The sequence below is a fragment of the Mustela nivalis genome (genome assembly GCF_964662115.1).
Source record: "Mustela nivalis genome assembly, chromosome: 17".
Taxonomy (NCBI): Eukaryota; Metazoa; Chordata; class Mammalia; order Carnivora; family Mustelidae; genus Mustela; species Mustela nivalis.
In genome coordinates this window covers 57,438,830-57,463,661 of record NC_139036.1, presented here as the reverse complement: position 1 = coordinate 57,463,661, position 24,832 = coordinate 57,438,830, and the positions used below count along the sequence as shown (strand labels likewise).

General features: G+C 59.7%; 2 protein-coding genes across 3 annotated transcripts in view; one reads left to right on the top strand and one right to left on the bottom strand.

Moving 5' to 3' along the window:
• The window catches only part of QRICH2 (glutamine rich 2), a 33,565-nt gene extending 20,216 nt beyond the window's left edge, over positions 1 to 13,349 (top strand). The window contains exons 6-21 of the mRNA XM_082706780.1: positions 172 to 1,416; positions 2,046 to 2,131; positions 2,919 to 3,016; positions 3,709 to 3,823; positions 5,684 to 5,938; positions 6,884 to 7,006; positions 7,104 to 7,178; positions 7,360 to 7,524; positions 7,623 to 7,744; positions 8,377 to 8,442; positions 8,713 to 8,814; positions 9,479 to 9,682; positions 9,967 to 10,114; positions 10,452 to 10,539; positions 11,252 to 11,386; positions 13,149 to 13,349. Of these exons, the coding sequence (XP_082562906.1) occupies positions 172 to 1,416; positions 2,046 to 2,131; positions 2,919 to 3,016; positions 3,709 to 3,823; positions 5,684 to 5,938; positions 6,884 to 7,006; positions 7,104 to 7,178; positions 7,360 to 7,524; positions 7,623 to 7,744; positions 8,377 to 8,442; positions 8,713 to 8,814; positions 9,479 to 9,682; positions 9,967 to 10,114; positions 10,452 to 10,539; positions 11,252 to 11,386; positions 13,149 to 13,318 (3,197 nt within the window). The 3' untranslated portion in view covers positions 13,319 to 13,349. The remainder of the gene's footprint in view (positions 1 to 171; positions 1,417 to 2,045; positions 2,132 to 2,918; positions 3,017 to 3,708; positions 3,824 to 5,683; positions 5,939 to 6,883; positions 7,007 to 7,103; positions 7,179 to 7,359; positions 7,525 to 7,622; positions 7,745 to 8,376; positions 8,443 to 8,712; positions 8,815 to 9,478; positions 9,683 to 9,966; positions 10,115 to 10,451; positions 10,540 to 11,251; positions 11,387 to 13,148) is intronic.
• A 3,273-nt stretch (positions 13,350 to 16,622) lies between these two features.
• UBALD2 (UBA like domain containing 2) lies at positions 16,623 to 21,875 on the bottom strand. Of its 2 annotated transcripts, none has more exons than XM_082706043.1 (3): positions 21,497 to 21,875; positions 21,053 to 21,115; positions 16,623 to 17,219 (listed from the first exon to the last, which is right to left on the bottom strand). In XM_082706043.1, exons 1-3 carry the CDS (start codon positions 21,614 to 21,616, stop codon positions 16,899 to 16,901), a joined length of 504 nt encoding a protein of 167 aa, XP_082562169.1. In that variant the 5' UTR covers positions 21,617 to 21,875; the 3' UTR covers positions 16,623 to 16,898. The 2 variants fall into 2 exon arrangements, with proteins under 2 accessions (XP_082562169.1, XP_082562168.1); XM_082706042.1 differs by having other exon boundaries at positions 16,623 to 17,216; positions 21,497 to 21,756.
• Positions 21,876 to 24,832: the final 2,957 nt, after the last annotated feature.

Sequence of the window (24,832 nt, the reverse complement as noted above, 5' to 3'; positions counted from 1 at the left end):
GCTTGGTGCAGCCAGTACTGAATCAACGGGATTTGGTCCTACCTGGTGCAGGTCAGCATGGTTTGGCCCAACCTAGAGTGGATCAGCGTGGGTTGGTACAACCTGGTGCAGCTCAGCCTGGTATGGTCCTACCTAGAATGGATCAGGGTGGGTTGGTACAACCTGGTACAGGTCAGCCTGGCTTGGTGCAGCCTGTACTGGATCAACGTGGGTTGGTGCAACCTGGTGCAGGTCAACCTGGTTTGGTTCGGCCTGGCATAGTTCAGCCTGCTTTGGTCCAGCCTGGTGCAGGTCAGGGAGGTTTGGTCCAACCTGGTACAGATCAGCTTGGTTTAGGGCATCGTGGAGTGGATCAGCGTGGCTTGGTGCAGGCTGGCACAGATCCACGTGGCTTTTCTCAACCTGGAGCATATCCTCCTGGATTGATTCAACCTGGCGCATATCCACTTGATTTGGTACAGCCTGGTGCCTATCCACGTGGTTTGGTCCAACCTGGTGCTTATCCACAAGGTTTGGGTCAATCTAGTGCCTATCCTCGTGGTTCAGTTCCACCTGGTGCCTATCCTCGTGGTTTGATCCAGCCTGGTACATATCCACACAGTTTCATGCAGCCTAGTACTGATCAGCGTGGTTTGGTTCAACCTGAAATTGATCAGTATGGCTTGAGGCAGCCTGGTACCGGACAACCAGGTGTGATACCAGCAGGCACAGGGCTGCGTGGCTTTCCAGCATTTGCCCCAGATTTTCCAAGATCTTTAGCACATCCATATCACCCTGGTGTAATACCTCCTGGCAGATATCAACATGGTCAGGTGTCAACACTCCTAGCCAATCAAGGTTTGGCATCACCAGGTATTGGCCAGAAGGGTTTATCAGAAACTTACCAGCAAGGTTTGTTACATCGTGGCACAGACCAGCATGGCCTGACACCATTAAGCCCCTATGTGGGATCTGTACAGCGAGCTCAACAGCATTTGGTTTCGCCTGGCCCAGATCAGCGTGGCCAGGGACAAGCAGGCACAGAACAGCAAGACCATGTATCCTCTATCCCAGAATCCTGGGACCGATCCTATCCTGGCCCTCACGGCCCAGATGTCCTGGGGGTAGATCCACGTGTCCAGATGGGTTTGGATCCAAAACAAATACATGCCTCAGGCCAGCCTGCCTTTCCCAGGAGCGCAGACTTTCTCAGCGACCTCCACGGAGTTTCCTCCGAAAAGAGCGATTTCCAGAGCGAGAGACGAGACTCGCTGGATAAATTAGCTCCGACCTTCCCCATGGCAGTGGAAACATTTCGTCTGATGGGAGAGCTCCTTGGCCTCTATGTAGAGCTCAAGGAGAACATGAAGGAGCTGGACGAGGAGCAGGCTGGCCAGACCGACCTAGAGAAGATCCAGTACCTGCTCGGCCTCATGGGTGGGTTCCAGGGGTGCAGAGGAGGGGCTGCTGTCTGTGTTTCCGGCACCCCCTGGCCTCCTCTGGCTGCTGGTCGGCTTCCTGAGTCGCTGCAAATAGCATGTCCCTTCTTAGCATTTCTGGGCTCTACTATAGCCTTTGGGGTCCAAAAGTTGGAATTAAACGACTCGGAGCGAAGCAGCCTCAGGAGGAGAGAGGCGGTTCGGATGCCCTGGCCGACTACCCGGACGGCCGCGGGGGCCGGTGGGAGGATGGAGGAGGATGCCGAAGAGGTCAACTTCACCTTGGTCCGTGCGGAGCGGACGGGCCCAGAGAATAGTTAAGATTTGAGAGTTGGGTGGGAAGTGTGGGTTAGTAGCCCCAAAGTCCTTCAGGATAGTAAGCATTAAGTGGATTTTTTTAGAGGGTAAGGACACCCCTCTTTCCTTTCGTCCCATCCCCCCTCCCCAGTCACCGGGAAAAGCAGAAGTAGGGTGTCCTGGTGTTTGCTGGTGGGGGTAGGGGGGCTTCGCCATGGGGGCTGGGAACAGGGATTGTGGGGGCTTCATCATGGGGGCTGGAAACAGGGGTTGGGAGATCCCTGCTGGAGATCTAACCCTTTTGACGAATAAGGCCTCCATTATTCACAGTCAAGAAGGCTATACCCCCAGACCTGCAGGAACAGCTGAACACCTTAAAGTCCTTAACCAAAGAAGTTCGGCAGGAGAAAGCAAAGGTAAGTAAAGGAGGCCTGCGCGCTCTGCCTTTGAGGGCCTGCGGCCCCACTCGCCCCTGGTATTTTGATGGATGGTGCCGTCCTTGGGCTGGCATTATTATCTCGTTGGATTTTCACAAGCCTCTCAGGTAGGAAATGTCCCTCAGGTGACATCATGTTCAGTTCCAGGGTCTCACACCGCATGCTCAAAGCTGTTGAGACCCGGTGGAGCCAACAAGGAGGCCAGTGCTCTTTCATTACGTGGGGGCTGTTTCCAACAAAGCCCATTGGGAGTACAGCAGCCTTGGAGCCAAGTCTGGGGGACTCTCGGGACCAGTGGCCATGGCAATGGGCTACCCGGATCTTCAGTGGTTTTATTTTATTTATTTAATTGATTAATTAATTAATTAATTAATTTGAAAGAGAGATCACAAGTAGGCAGAGGGGCAGACAGAGAGGGGAAAGCAGGCTCCCCGCTGAGCAGAGAGCCCGATGTGGGGCTCGATCCCAGGACCCAGGACCCTGAGATCATGACCTGAGATGAAGGCAGCGGCTTAACCTACTGAGCCCCCCAGGTGCCCCTCTTCAGTGGTTCTTAACGCCAGCTGTCCACAGCCGTGGGACGGATGGCTAGAAGGGTGGGCAGATGGATGGATGTCCAGAAGGGACAGACTGACCAATGGTTCTTGTTAGAGGCTTGCGTCAGGACGCGGACTCGGGAAAGGGGCTTGCTCGGGCTGCGGACACATATGCAGAAGGCCAAGAACTTGGGCCTAAGCCTGACCTTCCTCTTCGGCTGGGTTTGTAGATGGAGAGGATGCAGAAGATTCTGGAGGGCAACGGCGAACACGGACCAGGAAAAGACCTGAAGAATGGCTCGCTGAGCTTGCAGCTGGGAATCCTCAGGTAAAACACTCCTGCTGAGTGCATCGCCTCGCCCCAGCCAAGGAGGTGTTGGCAGCCTTTGGCTCACTCACAGTCTGAACTGGCCCCTGTCTTTGACCCTGGCTGTGTCTGCCCTTCAGGGTGTCCATATGTAGTTCAAGTAGCTGGTAGAAGTTTTTGAGGTTCTTAAAACCATCCAGCAGGGGCACCTGGGTGGCTCAGTGGGTTAATTCCTCTGCCTTCAGCTCAGGTCATGATCCCAGGGTCCTGGGATGGAGCCCCACATCAGGCTCCCTGCTCAGCGAGGAGCCTGCTTCTCCCTCTCTCTCTGCCTGCCTCTTTGCCTGCTTGTGATCTCTGTCTGTCAAATAAATAAACAAAATATTTTAAAACAATTTAGAACAAAACAACAAAAAAACCAGTCCAGCAGCAGCAGTCTCTGTCCCCAGACGGAAGCTGGAGGAGAGCACGTGTCAGAGCCCCCTCAGGGCCCTCTCACGGCAGGGGGGGGGGTCCCACCCCCTAGAAACCTCTCAGGTCGGCACGTGGGCACCCACTTTCCGGACAAGCAGTGCCCGGAACTCCCTAGATAGAGCCTGCCGTGGGGTGGGCCCAAGAGCCGTGGTGCGCATCCTCTGTCCCTCGTGGGACATGTGGGCCCAGACCGTGGGATGGGTGGTGGCGGCAGACCGTCTCTTCTGCACGTCTCTCAGAGTGACCGTGGCTGACATCGAGAAGGAACTGGCCGAGCTGAGGGAAAGCCAAGAGCGGGGCAAGGTCAGCATGGAGCACTCGGTCTCCGAAGCCTCCCTCTACCTGCAGGACCAGGTGAGACCAGGCTCTTCTCAGTCGGCCATGGAGGGCGGGGCTACGGTCGCACCCTCTGCAAACGCTTTCGCCCATTCTGTGGGCTCTTTCCATCCTCTTGTTAGTGTCTGCCTTTACGGTTTTATGTATTTATTTGAGAAAAAGAGAGAGGGCACAAGCGGGGGGAGGGAGCAGAGGGAGGGACAAGCAGACTCTGTGCAGGTGTGAAACCGACTCGGGGCTCAATCCCATGACCCTGAGATCATGACCTGAGGGGAAAGCAAGAATCAGACACTTAACTAACTGAGCCACCCAGGCGCTCCGATAGCATCTGCCTTTAAATCTTGAGGGATGCTATCGCCGGTCGTCCCAGACTCTTCCCACTGAAGAGCGTCCGGACCAGGACCGGCCCTGTGAGTACTTGCAGGAGGACCGGATGGGAAAAGCCACGGGGCCACGGGGACTGATGTCAGGAGTGCCTCAGGGATAGAGGCCCGGTTCTGGGCCACTCCCACACCCCACCAGCATGTACCATGTCTTGACCCCAAAGCCACTTGTCCAGTGTGAGGCTCTAGGAGTAGAAGATCGTGTCCACAGCTCACGTCTAAGCTTAGCAACCTCCAGGGCTCTCCCGGGAGCCACACTCTGCACTGGGCAGGCCCGGCTCCCAGCACAGCCTCTTCAGGGCACCGGCCTCCAGTCTCCCCATCTGCCGCCATCTGCGCTTCCTGCCTCTGAATACACAGCTGCGCTCCCACGCTGCCCCTTGTCCCAGAATGTCCTTGTCACCCCCACTTACCCAGCGGGCTCCAACTTACCCCTCACAACTCCACTGAAAAGGCCATACTTCGGGGAGGCACCTTCCTCTCTTCTAGAGAATCAGTCTGTCCTTTTAGCCCACGGGCCCTCTGCCACGCTTACGGACACTTCAGAAGAGTGCCGGTTCTTCTGGGAGCAGGCAGGAGTCTCACTGAGCTCAGGCACAGGGGAGCTTGGTTGAAAGTACATCGGTGTGAGGGGAGGCTGGAAAAGGCAGACCTTCCAGGCCAAGGGGGCAGTCTGGCCGGGGCTGCCCAGGCTCCGTCCTCATGTCCGGTTCTGTGCGCACCTGTGCTTCTGTGTCCCCGTCCGTACCCGTTTCTCTCCAACACCTCCACATCTCCCTCCCACCGTGCTCCCAGCCAGCTTTTGCACATGGCCCACAAGGGCTGCCTTGGCCCCGCAATGTTACACGCTTCCAATAGAGGGGGTTCAGTTGGCCCAGCCCCTCTCTGAGCCAGGCAAGAGGTTGGGACTGGCTGACCCAGAATCAGGTGCCGACCCGGGACCCGTCATGTGCGGTGATGCACAGAGACTGCGGGAAACAGAAGAGGGCAGGAGAGCCAGGGGAAGGCGTCTGCTCCCGCCCAGAGCAGGAGAGACCTCTGCAGCAGAAGTAGCACCCGTCCCACTGATTTCTTGTTACTGAATCCCGGCTGGGAACAGAGCGTGTGTGAGCAGCAGAGGGCCCAGAGCTGTGTCTGGGTGTCGTCAAGCTCCTGTAAGTGTTGGTGGACTAACAGACGTCACCACTCGAGGGTTTAGCTAGAGAGACATGTCCTCACACCAGGTCAACGAGCTGACTAGAGAAAGGTCCAGAGACCTCCATCCTGTAAGGGTTTTATTCAGCATCAGGGCCGTCCTCGCCGAGAACTCTGTTCACTACTTAACAGACGGACCCTGGGCGCCTCCTACATGCACTGCGCTCTGAGGGGCCCTGGCAGGGGCAGTGACTGCCTGAATCACGCGGGGGCTGGCGATATGGACAGCTCGCGGCCGTGTGGACAGATCGCGGCCATGCCTCACTCACTGCTCTGCACCTGCCTTCTTGCCCACACCCAGCTTGACAAGCTCAGGGCGATTATCGAGAACATGCTGGCCTCATCTTCCACGCTGCTGTCCCTGAGCATGGCTCCTCACAAGACGCTGTCCACTTTGGAACCTGGCCAGATTGACCCGGAGGCCACCTGCCCCGCCTGCAGCCTGGACCTGAGCCACCAGGTCAGCACGCTGGTGCAGCGCTACGAGCAGCTTCAGGACATGGTCAACAATCTGGCTGCCTCCCGGCCCTCCAAGAAAGCCAAGCTCCAGAGCCAGGTGACTCCCACCGGCGCCCCCCTCCTGGCATGGCCTCCTGTGCCCCACGGCGGGGAGCCACAGCCTGGAGACCCACAAACCGAGGAGCGGCTGATGGCGCTTAACTGGCCTCAGGGCCAGCTTGCCAAGGCGGAGCCCTTTACTGACCCCACACAAGTCCCTGGTTCTTTCACTGGGTCACAGCGAGGGCAGGAGCAGCACTAGCTCTGGGGACATGAGACCATGGCGAAACCCTGGCTCCGTGGGGATGGGGCCATGCATTCACGTGCCTCGGGGGACACTGGCATAGCAGGTTCCTTGACACAGTATACAGTATCCCAGTCCCCTTCTCAATTCCCCAGCGAAGGGCAGTCTTGCTGGTGGGGGCAGGGAGAGTCTCGAGTCCCTGAGTTCTGCCTCTTAGGCTCTGAAGTTGAGATCCTGCTCAGGGCAGGTGGGAAGACGGTAGCCCACACCCCAGCTCTCAGGAGCCACAGGGCAGCACACCGCTCTGGAGCCTCGATCGCCTCTGCTGGGCACCCCCTCCAGGGGGCCAGGTCCCTCAAGGCTGGACCATGGGGAAGTGGGGGCTGAAGCTCACATGCCGGGGTGGGGGACACACAGAGCAGAGATCTTGCCACGGTCCGGGGGGCATTGTGGAGAGCCAGAAGGGGGCCCAAATTTGGCCTTCCTGCTGGGTGGTTTCTTAAAAATTTTATTTATTTGAGAGAGAGAGTGCACGAGTAGGGGGAGAGGGAGACGCAGACTGCCCTGCTGAGCAGGGAGCCGGGCACAGGGCTGGAGCCCGGGACCCTGGAACGACCATGACCTGAGCCGAAGGCAGCCGCTTCACCGCCTGAACCAGCCAGCCAGGAGCCTCCGGGCGATGTTCTAAGGGCTGCCCTGGCGGGGCAGTAACACCACGCAGCGGCCCCAGGGAGCCTGCCTTTGTGCCTCTTGCCACAGGATGAAGAGCTGCTGGGCCACGTCCAGAGCGCCATCCTGCAGGTGCAGGGCGACTGCGAGAAGCTCTACATCACCACCAGCAGCCTCATCGAAGACCACCGGCAGAAGCAGAAGGACATTGACGTGAGGGGCCCGCGGGTGGCTGGGGGTGGGGGGCGTGGGGTGGGGTGCAAGGCCGTTGCCATCCTGGCTCCTCGTTCTCCGCACCCCCGCCTCCCAGGTGCTGTACCAGGGCATAGAGAAGCTCGAGAAGGAAAAGGCCAACAGAGAGCACCTGGAGATGGAGATTGACGTGGTAAGGGCGGGCCAGGCCCAGAAGAGCCGCCCTGTGTCCCGAGAGGTCTCACGGGGCCTTCTTTGAAAGGCCAGGAGTAGAGCGGAGCCCGGGGGGAGCTCAGTGTCCAGGCTTGATGCAGGGCCATGGGGCCCTGCCCCGGCTCTCTCCCACCTGGGGCCCCCTCCTCTCTTGCGGGCAGAAGGCTGATAAGAGCGCCCTGGCGGCCAAAGTGAGCCGTGTCCAGTTCGATGCCACCACGGAGCAGCTGAACCACATGATGCAGGAGCTGGTGGCGAAGATGAGCGACCACGAGCAGGACTGGCAGAAGATGCTGGACAAGCTCCTGGTGGAGATGGACAGCAAGGTGAGGGCAGATAGTGGCTCCTGTCTGGAGGCGGCAGATCACTCCCTGCCCCGACCCGCCTTTCCCAGTGCTCACTGCTCACCCACGGCCACCCGCAGCTGGACCGCCTGGAGCTGGACCCCGTGAAGAAGTTGCTGGAAGACCGCTGGAAGTCCTTGCGGCAGCAGCTCAAGGAGCGCTCTCCCCTCTACCAGGCGGACGAGGCGGCGGCCATGCGGAGGTGGGGTGCGGACCACAGCGAGGGGCTGGGAGGGGGGTCCCCACCAGCAAGCGCAGTGTGCCCTGGGGGAGAGGCTGATCCCATTGGACCATCCCGTAGCTGCAGGGACAGAATCTGAGAGCTTGAAAAGCTCTTCCATCTTAGGCTGGTTCCTCCTGCACTGGAGGAAGGGTGGGTAGGGAAGGCTAAGACTCTCTGGCACGGATGTGCTCCTTGGGGCCTCCGAGGCAGGGATGGGCCCACAGTCCCCAGAGCCGAGCCTGCTCCAACGGGTCCCCTGGTCTGCCCTGGGGCAGGCTTGAATCCCCGGGTTTCCATTATTGGCCACCAGAGGGCGCCCGAGGTTCACACAGGGCCTCCGTCAGGGGCCCTTTGAAACCCAGCTGGCTTTGGGTTGGCACAGGTGGGTGCTGGAGAGGTACCCCAAAGCAGGCAAGCCTAGGAGCTAGGGTGTTCCAAGGGAACAGGGACCAGATCTGCCTCTGGTGGCTTGGGACCTGCCACCCTGGTGAGCCAAGCTTCCGACCCGCTGGGCCTGCAGAGGGCCCAAGGCCATCTGTGTTCTCCGTCTCTCCCATTCCCCACCGTCCGGGCAGGATACTCACCCTCTGCGTGTATCCCACTCCTCACAGGCAGCTCTTGGCACATTTCCACTGCCTCTCTTGTGACCGGCCCTTGGAGACAGCTGTGACTGGACAGTGAGTGCCCACACCTGGCCAACCCCAGCTGGTGGCTGTCACGGGGGCGGGCACAGCTGTGCTGCGCCTCCTCTGTTCCCTGCCTGCCTCCAACACTTGTCCTTCCTCGGCTCCTCTTCCCCGGGTCCATTCCCACAGGCCTCACCTCCGTCCTTCCCTCGGCCACACCCTGGACGGGAAGGCTCCTCGGGCACGTAGACTGTGGAGTCCTGGCTTTAGGAATGGGATTTCTCTTCTTCCAACCGTCCTCGTCTCTCTGCCCCTGCCCAGATTTATCCCGGTGACTCCTGTGGGCCCAGCCCTGCCTGGGCACCGCTCCACCCGCCCCTACACTATCTTCGAGCTGGAGCAGGTCCGGCAGCAGAGCCGCAAGTACGGGGCAGCAGGCTCCCGGGCGGGGCTTCGCAGGGGAGACGGGGCAGAGGCTGGAGGGCGCGTGGCTCTGGAGAGGCTCCTCCTCCTGGTTGGACAGTGGGGGGCAGGGAGTAATTTCTCGGCTAGCCCCCCACTTCTTCCCAATAAGAGGAGGAATGGAGGCCTATTTAGTAATCACCTGCCTTTGAGTCCCTCCTGTTGGGGGTGCCGGAGGGACACTGCTGAGGCTGCCGGCGGGGGACCTCTCCCTCCTCACGACCCCCAGATGCTTCAGTAGCCCCAGCATGGGAGGAAGGGAGGGGTCCGATGTCACCCAGCCAGAGGGTGGGCTCAGTGGCTGTTGGGGGAGAAGGTGGGGACATAATGCACATTCCTTGGGCTCCTGCCCACCTCCCTGCCGCATTTCCATCTCCCAAGGATGGGGGTTCAGCCTTAAGGATGATTTCAAACTGCACTTTGGAGCCCTCAGGGCTCCAGGTAGGGAGGGCCAAGTGTGCTTCCACCCCGTCCCGTCTGTGGTCCCTTGGGGTGCTACGGGCAGGGCGCCTGTCCACACAGGGTCCTGCTTAAAAGGGCACAGATAAAGGGCTGGAGTGGGCCTGGGTCTGAGTGTGGGCTCGGACTGGCGTGGCCCCCTTACCCACCGGCCTGTGCCCCACAGCCTCAAGCTGGGCGGTACCGCCTTCCCTCGGGGCGACTTGGCGCACATGGAGCGGAGCGTGGGGCGCCTGCGCACCATGCACTCCAAGATGCTGATGGACATTGAGAAGGTGCAGATCCACTTCGGAGGCTCGGTCCGGGCCAGCAGCCAGATGATCCGGGAGCTGCTGCAGGCCCAGTGCCTGAGCTCCCCCTGCTACAAACGGTAGGACCACACAGATGGGGCCCCTGGCCGCGGGGCTCAGCCTCTGCCCACCCACAGCCCTGTGAGTGTCTGCTGCACTGCTGGGGAACGCCCTGCCAAAGACGGGGGACGGCGGGCAGGAGAAAGAGGGTATTAGTGGTCTGCAGGGTGGCCCGACAGCGAGTTTGCTTTGCCCTGGCTCCTGGAGACCCCTGACACAGCTGTCCCATCCCCGGCTGGCTGTCCCCCCCATAGCTGGGTCCTAGGGGACACCGGCTCTGGTGACGCTGCCATCTTCACCACAGGGTGCCGGAGACAGCCGACTACGTGTACTCGAGCGTCCCCCGGCGCTGCGGGGGCAGCCACACCCTCACGTACCCCTACCGCCGCAGCCGTCTACAGCACCTGTCGCAGGGCCTGTACCCCACCGAGGAGGTCCAGATCGCCATGAAGGTCGGGGTGCTGCCTGGGAGTGAAGAGAGAGGGCCCTCACAGGACCCCACATTCTCAAGTCATTCTGGAAAATGTCACCAGAAGGGTGGATGACCAGCCCTCTGCCTGGAGGCTGTTTCTGAAAGCCTCTGGTACTCCGGCTTTGTTGGGCCTCCTGCCCAGCGAGCCCTGCCACCCCCACCACGGGCCCTCCCTTCGCCCTGGCGCTGCCAGAGCCTGGGGGAGGGATCTGGGAGTCGGGGGAGGGCGTCCCTCGGTGCCACGGCCCTCATGGAGGAAGGAACGGAGGCATGCTCTAGGGGCCACGTGGTAATGGATACCCCTCCCCCGCCCCCAGCATGATGAGGTGGATATCTTGGGCTTGGATGGACATATTTACAAGGGACGGATGGATACAAGGCTGCCGGGCATCTTGACCAAAGACAGTGAGTGTCCCAGGGGCCCAGAGACTCCTCAGGCTCCTTGCTCAGGAGTCCCTCGGGGTCTGCCCAGCTCCTGGAAGGCCATGGGACCACTGGATCCTGGGTGCCTCCTTCTGCTACTGCCCCCATTCCAAACACTCTCAAAGCCCCAGGTCAGTGTTGGCAGGTCGGGGACAGCCATCTAGTCTCAGCCAATGAGCCGGGACGTCATGGCTCTGTGACACATTCATGCAGTCTTCCTCCTCGTGCTGCCTCATCGGCTTGCCTACCTGGGTCTCTGTTCCCAGCACCACCAGGACCCAGTCCTACCCCTCCTTCAAAACTCAAAGTGCCCCTCCTCAGCCCCCACCACCTGCTGAATTTCCCCGCCCCCTCCCAAAGCTCCACCTGCTCTTAGAGCTCGTGAGCACCTGTCCAGCCACCTGGCCTCCTGAACTTGAGCCCAAGTCAGAACTCACCCAGCACCAGGCACAGGGCTCACGGCTGTAGGTCCTCAGAGCATATCTGAGTGGGTGGGTGGGTGGTTGGATGGATGGACATGGGAACGAATGGAGTGCTTAGAAGGGGCATATCCATTAGTTCCGACTCGGAAGGCCCCCCGCTAAGGCGGTCGCGACCAGCGGCCCTGCAGCCCTCTCCCCATCCGCATGGGTCCCCACAGAGCTCCCACTCAGCATCTCAGAATGGACCCTCCCCTTCACCGTCCCCCCCCCAGCCTCCGTCTCCGGGATGAGCAAGCACAAGGCCAAGCATTCCCGGCCCCACGTGCACAGGCAGCAGTCCCTCAGCGACAACGGCCAGCTGCCCTCGAGACCTCAGAGTGCCCAGATGCTGGCTGTCAACAGCCCAGGTAGCTTCCCTGTGGCCTTCTGGGTGACCTCCACTGCCCCCAGGCCTCTCCTGCTTGCCCGCCAGCCCCCTTCCCTGCCCAGGGCTGGTCTCTGCCCTTATTTCCCCGCAGAGCTGAGGGATGGGAGGGAGAAGGGAGGAAAATCCATCTTTACTGAGTTGGGTTTGTTTTTTTAAAGATTTTATTTATTTGACAGACAGAGATCACAAGTAGGCAGAGAGGCAGGCAGAGGGGGGCGGGAAGCAGGCTCCCTGTTGAGCAAAGAGCCGATTCAGGGCTCCATCCTAGGACCCCGGGATCATGACCTGAGCCGAAGGCAGAGGCTTTAACCCACTGAGCCACCCAGGCGCCCCTACTGAGTTCTTATGTCGCAGGACTGGGGGGCAGATGCTGTTACTGTCCCCATCTCCCAGGAGAGGGAACAGGAGCAGGGTTGTAGCCCAGGGCTCTGGCTCCAGGCTCAAGTCCCCCCCCCGCCCCGTCCAGCCCCCCCTCACGGCTCACAGGTGCTCACTCGCCTGGAGCTAGTGGTCAGCTCTGTGCAGCAGCTGATGGGTGCAGTCCGACCTTATTTGGGGAGGAACTTCTCCTCACCCCCAGGCCTGGACGGTCCCTTGAGTCCCTGTGCTCCCCCAAGGGGCTAACTCCTGCCTAAAAGTCTGGGGACTAAGGGTCCCCCAGGGTCCAGCCACCCCTCTGGGGGCCAGAGAGGGACACTGGCCTGAATCACCACCAGGCCAGATCACCTTCAAGTGACTGTGAGCAAGTCTCCCCACCCCCGCATCCAGACCTGTTTCCTCGTCTGCCCGTAAAGGGGTGCCCTGGATTGGTGCTGCTCGGGGTCAGGGCACCCAAGAAAGGGGATCTAACGAAAGGGGCTGCCCTTCTTCCTGTAAAAAGTTCCATTCGCACACTTTGCGGATGTCTGCAGGAGGTCAAGGGCTGCCCCCTCCCCCGGCCCCGTTAAACGCCCAGTCCTAGTTGGCCTTCACCGCCCATTCCAGTCCCAGCACTCAGTGAGCGCCCAGAGGAAGCGGAAACAGAGGAGCGGTGGCGCTCGTCAGGGCCCCTCGCCGTCACTTACTCTCTCCAGCCAGGCACTGTGAGGGGCTTGACACTTCGAACCGGTTTTAATCCTCACACCAACACGAAGAGGCAGGGATCACTGTGAGCCTCCCTTACGGCTAAGAAAACGAAGGCACAGAGAGGTTAAGGTGCTCGCCCAAGGTCACACAGCTAGGAAGCAGCAGGAGTGGAATTCAGACTTAAGCTGTCAGCCTTTGGAACCTATGCTGGTCACAAGGCAGAGCAGGAGGGGACAGACGATTGAGTTGGGGACAGAGTGCAGAGCTGTGACTGCGTTCTCAGGGGCACCTAGCTCCCCCTCCCTGGCACTCCGTCTACTCTCAGAACACCTAAAATGTTAGGGGAGCAGGAGGGGAGAGGACAGTCTTAGGAGCAATTCCTGCACCTGCTGGTGTGACCAGCGCCTCAACAGCCCCTCGATCACTAGAGGAAACATTACCCAAGAGCCAGGCTCTTGGCCATCCAAGGAGGCCTTGATTTTTAACTCCCAGAGATTAGCAAGGAACCCTGCTCAGGAGCTCCCAGGCGGGCTTGCACGGCCCACTGCAGCCCTGCGGGCCCCCTCTCCAGCACTCTGTCCCCCCGTGCTGCCGGCGCTTCGGGCAAAGGGGGCTGCGGGGGGTGTGGGGCCTGGTAGAGAGCCACCTCAGCCCCCCACGTCTCACACGTCTCACAGCTCCTCCTCGTCCACGGAAAGACAGACCCCTGTCTTCCGAGGGGCGCCTCGCCCAGCCCAACACGGCTCACCCGCCCAGCCCCAGCGAGTTGGAGATGCACATGGACATGCCCCCCGGGGAGGGGCCCGAGGAGCCCACCCGGGGACCGCGGTCCAGCACTGCTCAGTGAGCAAAGGTATTAATAAATGTTTAGGAAGAAGCTTGGGGCAGCGAGGCTTCTGTGGTCTTGGCTCGGGAAGACAGAGTCAGAGTGGGGGGCCCTGCAGGCCAAGCCCCGCCAGAGCACCCCCGGGTCCGGGTGGCCGGCCTTCAGTTGAACAGGTTGGACTTGTAGCGTGAGCATGAGACCATGACCCCCCACCCCCGAAAACGGGTGAAGCAACCCTCCAAGGGTGCGGGGCTTCAAAAGAAGCTGTTGAGGCCAGACCCCAGAGCCCGGGGCTGGTCGGCCCCAGTAGGAGCCGCTCTTACCCCTGCGGGCTCTCTCCTGACCTCCACGGGACCCCGAGGCTGCTGGCCTACGGGCTGGCCTGGCCCACTGGGGTGTTCCTGGCACATCCCTCGGGGAGCAGGGCCCCAGCCACGTGGGAAGGTTTCTGGTTGCTTCCTCTACAGCTTACCCTCGAGTGGCGGCTGCCAAGGCAAAGAGGAACTGCCTGGCCTAGGCCGCTTCCCTGCTCCCCCTCCTCCTCCCCAGAAAGACTGAGAAGAAATGTGAGCAGAAGTGTGTCAGGAGGGGCTTAGCCAGGGGACTGCCATGTGCCCAGCAGCCCAGAGGCCTCGCCTTTGTACGGCCCCAGCCTGCTGGGCTCCACCGGGCCCCCAAGCGGCAAGAGGGTTCACTGCTATCCCGAGTCCTTGGCGCTGAAGGTCCTGGCAGGTTTGAGGGGACAGAGGAGCGAGGGGCGGCGGCTGAGTTCAGCAGGTATGGGACGAGCCCCCAGACCCCTCTGGGGCCCCGGGGATGAGGGAGACCCGCCCTCCCCTGGAGGCCTCTGAAGTCACGGGCGCAGCTCTTCTGTGCTCAGGTCTGTTCTCATGGGAGGCCCCCAGCCCCACTCGTCACCCCAACATAGGGAAGGGGTGTCTCACACAAGAGGCTCGCTTTAAGGTGGGAGGGGGTGGGGCGCCAGATCACACACGAAAGGAAAGTGTGGCAGGAAACTGCCCAGAAGAGGGTTTCTCCCCAGTCCCCTGTGGGCAAAGGAGGGTGTCATGGGGGTGGGGTAGGGGTTCCCTCCGGGCGGGGGGTGCGGTTTCCCTTGCTTTCCCCATGGGCCAAGATCCCCCTCCATCTTCTCCCAACGATCTAATGCCCTGGCTGGGTAAGAAGAGGGGAACAGCTTGAACCGGGGGGCCCGGTAGAAAGGTCTCACGCCAGGCGCCCTTCTCTCCCCGAGCAGCAGAGCCAGCTCCAGCCCCTCTGCTCCTGCCCGGGCTCCCGTTTCTCACCCAGCCTGAGAGATGTCAGCAGGTTCCTGGCTCAGTGTCCCTGGCCTAGAATCCAAACTCACCAGCTTGGCAGGGAGGAGCAGAAGCAGGACAGCCCAGCCCTCCGTGCCCAGGCCCCCCCCCGCGCGCAGACGAGGACGGGGAGTGGAGGACATTCCCCAGGCAGCGCAGGCCAGCCCCCATCCCCGCACCTGGGCCGGGCCGCCCACCCTCCCCAGGCTGTGGTCCCAGCGTGGCCGCCCACGGGCCCTGCAGGGACTTCCCCTCGCAGCCCCGGAAAGCACAGGTGGGCTGGCTTAGGGGTGAGGCCGGGAGGTGGCCCAGGGGTTTTCAACCAGGAAACAAAACTGGAAGGACGAACCCAGCCTCAGAGGAAACCATCCCATGCAGGGGGCAGAGGGCACGGCTGGCAGGTTCTGCTGGGCTCCACAGGGGCCGCTGCGCGGGCGGGCTGGAGGAGGTAGCCTGGCGTGCTCCCTAAGGCTCCTCTCAGATGTCACTCCCCCTCAGGCTATGAACCTCCAGCCCCTCCAGCCCCAGTCTACAGCAGGGTCCATCACAGGCCTCTGGCTGCTGAGGAGGGCGAGAACAAGCCCCCTCCCCCCAACGCGCACACACACAAGCACACACGTGTTTTAGAGGTCTTAGGGCACAGGGGGGTACAGGTAGCATCCCTCCTGGGGAACCTGGGTGGCTCAATCCTTAAGCATCTGCTTTCAGCTCGGGTCATGATCCCAGGGTCCTGGGATCAAGCCCCCATCAGGCTCCCTGCTGGGTTGGAAGTCTGCTTCTCCTTCCCACTCTCCCACTTGTGTTTCCTCTCTTTGGCGGTCTCTCAGCCAAATAAAAAGCTTAAAAAAAAAAGACAAAAAAAAGGTAGCATCCACCACCTGGTTGAGGATCATTTAAGCAAAGGCCCCATTGGGTCAGGAACTGCCAACTCTGCCTCTGTCCCAGGGGCTGGAGGCTGCGGGGAAGGGGAGAAGGGAAAGGAAGCCAGCTCCTTTGGGAACCACCCGGTCTCTCTGGACCCTGGACAGCCTCGGTTGACCTCTGGGGGACGGCCACTCAACACGCAGTCAGGGCCAGGCTATCCCCAGGGACTGAGGATAGGGACAGAAGGGGCAGGCCCAGTGGGAGGATGCAGATGCCTTGGGACCTCGGGGAGCAGCTTCCCCACTACAGACAAGACAAAGGTTCCAGGGCCAAGTGCCAGCCTGCAGTGGGCCACCCCGCAAGGGCCAAGAAAGGGAGAGGGTCACAGAAGCCAGTCAGACCCAGGCCCTCCCCTCCCTCCCATACTCAGCTGGACCCAGCTGGTCCTATCAATCCCCTGGTCCCGACACCCCTGATCAGAATACCCGGACCAGCCACCCCACACTGAAGCCCCGCCCCCCTCTTCCCAAGGGGACCCCTGTTCCTACCCAGGAAATAAAGGAACAGCAAACCAGGGAAGTTAGAAAAGTCTCTTTTAAGTTTTTAAATTAAAATTTCACCCTGGTGAGATGACTGATTTGGGAAGTAAATCCAAAGTCAAGCTCTCCACTTTGCCATCCACTAGGGTGAGACACACAGGGAGAGGCGGGACCCCCGCTGGGCAGAGCCTCAGCCCCTGACCCAATCCAGCTTTTTAGTTCGGCACAAGCCCCATACATCCGGCTGGCAACAGGCGACACCGGAGACAGAGCTGCGGGGCCACTGAGGAGCCAGCCACAAAGTCCAGGTGGGGAGCACTTGTGATGACCAGGGGCCTCTGCACCTTTGGCCGCCAGGCGCTTCTGGGAGCCCCTGCTGTGGGACTCCTCGGAGCGGATCCGCGGTGGTCCTCTTGATTCCCGAAGGCATCAACTCCGAGAGGCAGCCAGCAGACCCCTCAGGGCTGCAGCTCACCCCACCTGGCTTGCAAGCACCTGCCCTGGGACGAGGGGTGGAGGAAGGGGTGCTGGCCCAAGGAGACGCTGCGGGCTTTCCCTGCTGACCCCAACACCGCAGCCAGCCAGCCTCGCTTCACATAACATTAGTTATATTTATATAGTCATATATATTATAGTTATATATTAAAAAGAGGAAAAAAACTTGTCTGAAGAGAAACTCCTGAAGGACCCAAGTGGCTCAGGAAGTTTACTATCCCCCCCCCCCGCACCCACAAAAATTCTTTTATAAAATCTTCCAGTGCGCTCTTCAGGAAACCCCACCCACCCCCAGCTCCTCCCCCACCCCGGCCCTCCTGTGTCCCCAGGGCCCTGGACTGCCCCCCCACACCCCAGCTCCAGCCCAGCGCCTGGCGGCATCCAGTCTCATCTCTGGCCATCCACGGCAGCCACGGCTTTCTGCTGGGAGCCCCCCTGCTGCGCTCCGGGGGGCCACGTGGGCTGCGGGTGGTGCAGGTGGTGGAAGCTGTGGGCCGTGGGCGAGGAGGGCGGGATCCAGGCGGCCTGGTGGCTGGGCGGGGACGAGGCCCAGAAGGGGCTGAAGCTCGCAGGGGGGGAGCAGGCCACAGCCGTCATGGGGCTGTTGCTATTCTGCAAGCCCTCGGAGGCACGAAGCTTGGAGAACATGGCCAGTGCGTCAGGGAAGTTGGGTGGTGTGGCAGGTGTGTTGCTGGGGGTGCACATCTGCTGGGAGAGAACACAGGTGTCGGAAAGGGTGAGCCGGCCCGCAGCCCCCAACTTTGAGCCATCGTGCCCTGTGCACCCACAGGGCCTAGGGTGGGGCTCCCCCAGGCGGGCCACGCCTCCATTCCCATTTGCCAGTCCAAGGGCAGCTTCAACAGGACAGAAGCCCCCCTCTCACCCCGAGCTAACACAAACAAAAAATAAGGACAAACCCTGACAATTTTTTTTTTTTTAACCAAAACCAAAGAGTGTTTCCTGCATGCCGGGTAGGGATGCCCAGAGGAGTGTCCGCAGCAAAGGGTTAAGTCCGACCAGAAGCCAGGGTGTCGGATTCAAGTGAGGACACAAAAGAGCAGCCCGGGACACCGGTGCTTAGCGCCTCGGTCTGGGTAAGAAACCAGCTGGCGCCCTCCGTAATCCGCACTCAGCCGTTCCGAGGTCCTCGGTCAGAGGAAGGCAGCCAGACCCAAGGGTCTCCCTCCTCTGCCAACGGAGGACCTGCACCTTCTCGGCATCTGGGCTCACTCGGCTCCAGCCAGCGGCCCTGGAGGCTCTGTCTTCAGTATCTCGATGCCTGGGCACAGATGAGGAAACTGAGACCCGGAGCTCAAGTCAACGGACCAAAACACACCAAGACTACAGGCTTCGAAGAGGGGATTCCTGGGCTCAGACTCCCAGGGGGGTGAGCGCCCCCCAACCCCCGCGCCGAGAACTGCGGTGCGGGGGCAGCTCTTCGGTCTCTAGCCAACTCTGACTCATCTGCACTTCACGCCTGGGCTCCCCAAGGACAAAAAGCAGGGATTGGGGTTTTCTGTGTCCCCACATCTCCCCCACGATGTGTTGGTGGGGTGCTGGCAGAGTCCCGCCTCTTCTGTCCCCTCAGCCCTCCTCCTGAGGGGTACCTACAAGCACCCCAACATCTGTTTTCTGCCAAGACCCTGGAAGGAAAACCTCCCCACTCTCTCCAGTATCCCCCCCCCCTTTCTGATCAGGGACCCCAGCTGGGACGAGCAAGGCCTGGAGGAGGGCGCTGTACAGTCGCGCTCCCTGAGAACATGGGGGGTGGCAGCCTGCCCCCTACCCCCAGCAGCTCGGTGGGGCCAAGGGGTGCCACCCAGAACTCTCTCACCCGACCTCGGGGAAGAGGCAGCAGAGAGCAAGGCCTGCAAAGCCTGTTCTGACCTCATAGCAGCTTCTCTCTTTCCCAGGAAGCCACAGGAGTCCTTCTTTGAATTTCTCCTAATTTTAGCAACACCAGCCCCTCCCCCAGGCACGGGGCTGGGGGAGCAAGATTCTAGGGCTCTTCACCTCGCAGAGGGAGCTTTTCACAGCTCTGCAGTGAAATCCCAGCCAGAAACCAGGAGGGAGGCGAATCTGTCCTGTTAACTGGGCCAGCGCCCTCTCAGCAGCTGGGGAGCTGCAACCATTGTCTTCCTCAGGGGCGGCCACCGGAGTCCCGGCAGGCCTGGCCCCACCCAGACCACTTCCCTCCGCCCTCCACCACTCCCCGCCCCCCAGCCCAGGGCTGACTTCTCGGCAGCAGGAAACAATGAATGGGGGGTGGGGGCAGAGGCCAATTGCATCACAGCATCGTGACTTCCCCAGTTGGCCACGCCACTGAAGCCCGTCTCAACCACCACCCCACGGCAGAGAATGGCCTGCCTCTCCTGGACCAGGAGCATCCCGTGCCCACCGAGCCCTGTGAGCTCGGGCAAGTTCCTTAACCTCTCCGAGGGGCGCTCTACTTTGGTGAAAAGCTGGGGTTTGGACCAGATGCTTGCAAAACCCCTCCAGTTGTAGTTCTAACAACTACAGAGGGGAGTTTGCCAGCCCTAAAGCACACCGTGTCCACTGCACCCTGCTTCCCAGCCAGGGCCTCACTCCCCTTCTCAGCGCCCCCCCCCCCAATTCAACCCGGACGCCCCTCCCACCCCACCTGGGAAGATGCCTCCAACTGTGTGACTGACTGTACAGTAATCTACCGGACAGTCATTTATTAGCTACTCATGCCCTGGGGTCACTTCTGGTGTTGCTATCTTGCCACTACTGTCCTCTTGTTCTTTTTAAACTTTTTTCCTTTGATTTATTCTCTCAAAAAATTACAGACTCCTTGAGGGCAGGAATGGCATTCTCTGCTGTGCTGATGAAGTACGCAGTGGGTAGTGGATTGATGGATACACCGATTATAAGATTACAAAACCTGCCTTGAGGAAAGCTTTAAAAGATTATAAGCCCTGGGCGCCTGGCTGGCCCAGCTGGAAAAGCATGCAACTCGATGTTGGGGGTCCTGAGTTCCAGCCCCACGTGGGGTACAGAGCTTCCTTACATAAATTTAAAAAAAAAAAAAAAAAAGATTATAACCCCTTGGGATTTGCAGAGAAGGTATAACAAGGTCTAAAGGGGCCTCTAGTCTCTGCTCTCCTGGGTCAGTCTCCCTTTTCACAGCATCACAGAATGGCTGTGCTGGAAGCCCCTGGGCTTTTTCAAATGGCTACAAGCTGGTGCAGGGACCTCAAGGCTCTTTAGAGAGCTGGGAGCTGGGGTGCTCCTAGGCTCTGCTGCACAGTGGGAGCCAGAGCTCTCCCCATGTTCAAGTGCAGGGGAGGGTCTCCTAGAGATGACCCCTCTCGGTTTAGGAGGAGCCTGACCTTAGCCACCACATCCCTGCAGCTCCCACAGCTGTCCCACTGTACTCCAATATGTGTTTCTCTTCTGATTTATACACAGCATCAGCCATTCCAAGTGAAGAGCTGTTTAAAAGGTCAAGATAGACCCTTCTACTAGTCCTTTGCAACTAGATGAAAACAGGGCACCAAGGACAAGACACAGCACGGGAACCTTGTGCCGCTTCTCCAGGAAAGGCAGCAGCACTGAGAAAAGAGCCATGGGTAAGGACACCAAGTGTTAAAAATGACAAAAATGCAATCGGAAAGCCACAACAGATCTCCTGGGGAATCGTGTTTTACAATCCCCATGGTGGAGCCCAGTCCCTCCTCCCCCAGCAGAGCTAATAGGTAACTAGCGGGGGTGGGGAAGGGAGGGGAAGGCATTCAAGCCTCTGAAGTGAAAGCCAGGTCCTGGTGCCCCTGGAAAGCAGGACACCCCACTGGCCAGGAGGGCAAAGGCTCAGGCCAAGGGGGCCAGCCTGGAAAAGAGAAGAAAGCACACCCAGCCCCGGACCGCTCTGTTTCCTGTACTTTGGGTCTTCACACACTGAGATTAAATGCAAATTCTTGTCCTTATCTCGTCAAAATCCGACCCTCCTCCACACTCGGGGCCTGTCCCTTTTCCAACAACAGGAAAGAGGGAGCGGGGCTCTCAGGGTAGAGCTTAGCTCCCGGAACCAGGGTGGATTTGTCCCCTTCCTGTTCCCCGCAGAGCTGGGTTGTTTGATGGGGGCTCCCCGTCAACAGACCCCCCGCCAGCCCCCAGCGCCCCCGGGGCCCTTCACTCGGGGCGCCCAGCCCCCCCCCCCCGACGGTGGTTTTCATCCGAGCCCCCTCCCCACCCGCGGCCCCCGGCCACTGCCCGGCAGCCCCGCCCGCTGGTCCCGGGGAGCGCGCCCGGCACAGGCCCGCGCTCGAGGGTCCGGCAGCCCCCGGGCCGCGCCGCGAAGTTGGGCGAGCCAGCCGGCCCCGGGAGCCGCTCTTTCCTGGAAGACATTTTGGCTCTTTGTTTACATCGCGGCGCCGCGCTCCCCGGCAACATGGCTGTCACCGCCGGCGGCTGACAGCGGCCCCCGGCCCGCGCCCGCGCCCTCGCCCCCGGCGCGCTGCGGGCCGCCGCCGAGGACGCCCCCGCTCCCCGCCCGCCCGCCGGCGCCCGGACCCACTTACCATCTGGTGGTGGTGGTGGCTGTTGGGAATGTTGGTTTCTTGGAAGAACGTGCTCAGGGCGGTCTGCGGACAAGCACAGCGGCAGGGCGGCGGTTAACGGGGCCGCGGCGGGAAGCCCCCCGCCCACCAGCGCCCGGCCGGCCCGGCCCCGCCAGCACGGGCTCCTCCGCCGTGTCCCCTCGGCCGGCCCGGCCCGCGGCGCGTCAGGGGGCGTCCCCGGGCCGCGCGCCGGTGGCGGGAGGGGGGGAGGTGTCGCCGGCAGGGCCCCCCACCCCCACCCCGCGCCCCCCCCGGGCCCGCGCCCCACGCCACACCGCGCGGCCGCCGACCGCCCGGCCGGGCGGCGACACACACAGAGCTCCCCGTCCCGGCGGCGCGCGGCCGGCCGCCCCCCCCCCCGGCTCCCCCGGCTGCCCCGACCCCCGGGCCTCGGGCCGCGCGCACCTCGAACTGCCAGTGGGCCGCCTGCAGCAGCTGCTTCGCCTGGTCGGCCGCGCAGCCCGCGGCCAGCACGAACTGGTTGATCATGACCTGGTGCCGCAGCTCGTCCATGTTCACCGACATGGCTTCGGCGGCCGCGGGAGGCCGGACGCCCTCGGCTCGCGCTCGCCGCCGCCCGCCCGCGGCCTCCGGACCCTCGCCGCCCGCCGCCCGCCCGGCGAGTGTCCCGGTCCGGCTCCCGCGGCCGCCGACACCACAAACAACGGCGCGGGGCGGGGCCGGTGTCCAACGTTCGGGGGCCGCGAGCCGCCGCCGCTGATTGGCCCGCGCCGCTCGGCCTGCGCCCGGCTCCGGTGCGGACGTTCGATTCGAATCCTGCGGCCTGCGGCCCGCACTGTTTCTCTTTTCGCCCGGCCGCGCCCATTGGCGGAGGTCGGCGCCGTGGGGCTGCCCGACATTGGTCGGCCGCTGTGTTTTGGCTCGTCCCGGCTCCTGGTTGGCCGCGGCCGGGAGTTTGGGGCGGAGCCGCGCGCGCTGATTGGCTTTCCGGGAGCCCGTTTGAACTCAACTTGAAAACCTGGAGTGTCTGCTGATTGGCCGAGGGCCCTGTGTTTGCTGTTGTAGGCTTGGGGGTGGTGCGGCCAAGTTCATTCATTACTTCATTGAAACTGAACATGCTCAGCTGGAAAAGCAAGACAGAGTGGCTTTGACTCATTTCCTCTGAAAGATGTGGTCATCTCGAGAAGCAGAATGATCAAAATAGAAAACAGACAGGCTTTGCAGCTGCTCAAGTCTCAAAACTGTTTATTTTTTTTAAAAAACTTTCAAGCAGCTCTACTTCTTTTTTTTCTTCTCCTGTTATTGAAATACAAGGTACCCGCTTTCTGCCTCCTTTCAGTCCCGATCCTCCCCAAAGCCCCAATGGTCTCTTCCTGGTTATTGGACCAAAAGCATTGCTCTCTGAGCCGATGTTAGCATAGGCGAAGCGTAGTTGCAAGGAGGAAAAATTAGTGACTTTCTCAGTCGTTAATATGCCAAGCCTGGAACTTTTCCTTTTCTGAAGTCGCCGGAACTCGCTGAAGTTTTAATTTCTACCATCTTTCTAAAAGTAGCGTTTCTAGGGGCGCCTGGGTGGCCCAGTTGGTTAAGCATCTGCCTTCGGCTCCGGTGATCCCAGGGTCCTGGGATGGAGCCCCTTGTCCAGCTCCCTGCTCAGGGGGGAGTCTGCTTCTCCCTCTGCCCCTCCCAACCCTTGCTCGCTCGCTCTCTCTCTCTCAAATAAATAAATAAAATCTAAAAAAAAAAAAAAAAAAAAAGTCTTTCTATACCAGCATTGGCTCTCAACCCCAGACGTTTAAAAACAAGATTTGTTTATGTGTGCAGAGCTTCCATATTCTGGATAAGGATGTGACCTTCAGGGGCGCCTGTCTGGCTCAGTAGGAAGAGCGTGTGACTCTTGATGTTGAGGTTGTGAGTTTGAGCCCCACCTTGGGTGTAGAGATTACTTAAAAATAAAATCTTAAAAAAAAAAAAAAAAGGATTTGACCTTCTGGGCTGTGTCTGGGAACTGTAGGTGTGGGGAAGGAACTAGGAGTTTAGACGGACTGAGGAAGGGACAGAGAGGTTTGGAAGGTAAATATTGCTAGGGATTCACTGTTAGAATTTGTTTCTGAAAAACTTGGTAAGTTTTTGCATCTGAAATATCAATCCCACGGTATGTTGAAATTAGTTAAGGGTCTGCAGAATAGAAGGTTAGAAGCAAGCAAGCCCTGGTTCTATTTTGACTTTGCCTAAAGCAAATGTAAGTCTCTAAGAAAACTTGACCACATAAAAAATAAAATATAAATAAGGGAAAAAATTACACCCTATGATTATGTACTGGCGAAAAATGGCCTCGGGCATTATAATGAGCTTCTTGCGTTTAGTTAGTCTTTTTGTTTGTTTGCTTACTTGTTTGTTTATTTTTTTAAAGATTTTATTTCTTCATTTGACAAACAGAGAGAGAGAGGGAGTAGGGGGAGCGGCAGGCAGAGGGAGAAGCAGGCTCCCTGATGAGAAAGGAGCCTGATGCGGCTCATCCCATGACCCTGGGATCATGACCTGAGCTGTCGGCAGCCGCTTAATGACTGAGCCACCCAGGTGCCCATGTTTGTTTATTTTGAAGGGGAAGGAGTCAGCTTTTTGACTGCTTCTTTTGCCATCATGAAATGCACGCCGGCTGAGCCCTAGAGTGTGGCTGGAGAGTCAAGCACGGCTTGCAGCCCTTCCCTTCCAGTAATTGCAAGGTGAAAACAAAAGTAAGCAGACAGCAGCATGTATTGCCAGGGAGCTCAGGCCACAAGCAGCCCCAGAACAAGGAAGTACTGTCACTGTGGGGCTCCAGTTTTCACAAGTACATACAGGTGGCAAGCATGCCACAACCATGAGTAGCAGGATTTACCTGGGCAGAGGCCTTTCAGCCCGCAGGAACCCTTGGGTCTGAATTAAGAACTTCTCCAGGAAGAGAAGCGTCCTGAAAACACCAAAATTGCCAAACCTTTTTTTCTACCCTCTCCCCCACCAGGCTATCAAGGCCGTTTATTCTGAACGTTTCTTTAATGTTTACTGTTTGCAGGTACCAGTGTCACAGCTGGGGTCTCCTGGGCAAGGCGTGGAGGACCGAGCCCCCAAGCCGGAGGGACTCTGGCTCTGTGGGTGTAAGGTCACTCTGGGCAGCGAGAGGGAGAGCAACAGACCTCTGTCTCTGATCTGTGGCCGTGAGAGGTGGAAATGCTCTGTCAATACTTTGGCTTCTGAGAATCTGGTTGGAGAGGAATGAGGGTAGGGCTTCCTTTTCTCAGGCCTGTTAACGCGGGAGTGTCGCTGTCCTGGGAGCTCAGGGAGAACGAATGAGGTCATGTTTGTAGAGGGCTTTGAGCTGCTGGGATGAAAGCAACTCTCCAAGTGCGAGGTATTATTAACCGAAGGTATCATTATTTTAATCTGAGAGGACAATGTGCGGCAGGTAAAACGGCAATAAAAACACGCCCATTAATAACAAGTCAAACAGTAGTAGCCTCAGAAGGAAGAAAATCCTCATTCCATCAATGGTCCAAGCTACAGAGCGATCCAAGACCTGGAAGAGAGATGCTCTCACCAGTATTTCCTGGGGCGGCTCCCAAGGATGTTGTGAATGGAAGTCAGGGAGTGGGTGCTGAGACAGGGGACAGCAGCCAGAGCCACAGCAAGCACTCCCTGAGAGCCACGCTCCTTTCTAGGAGGTTAATGTCAGCGAACTCATTTCGATCTTCACGACAATCCAGAGTCCCATGTCATGTGCCAGGCAGGTAAGGCACACGG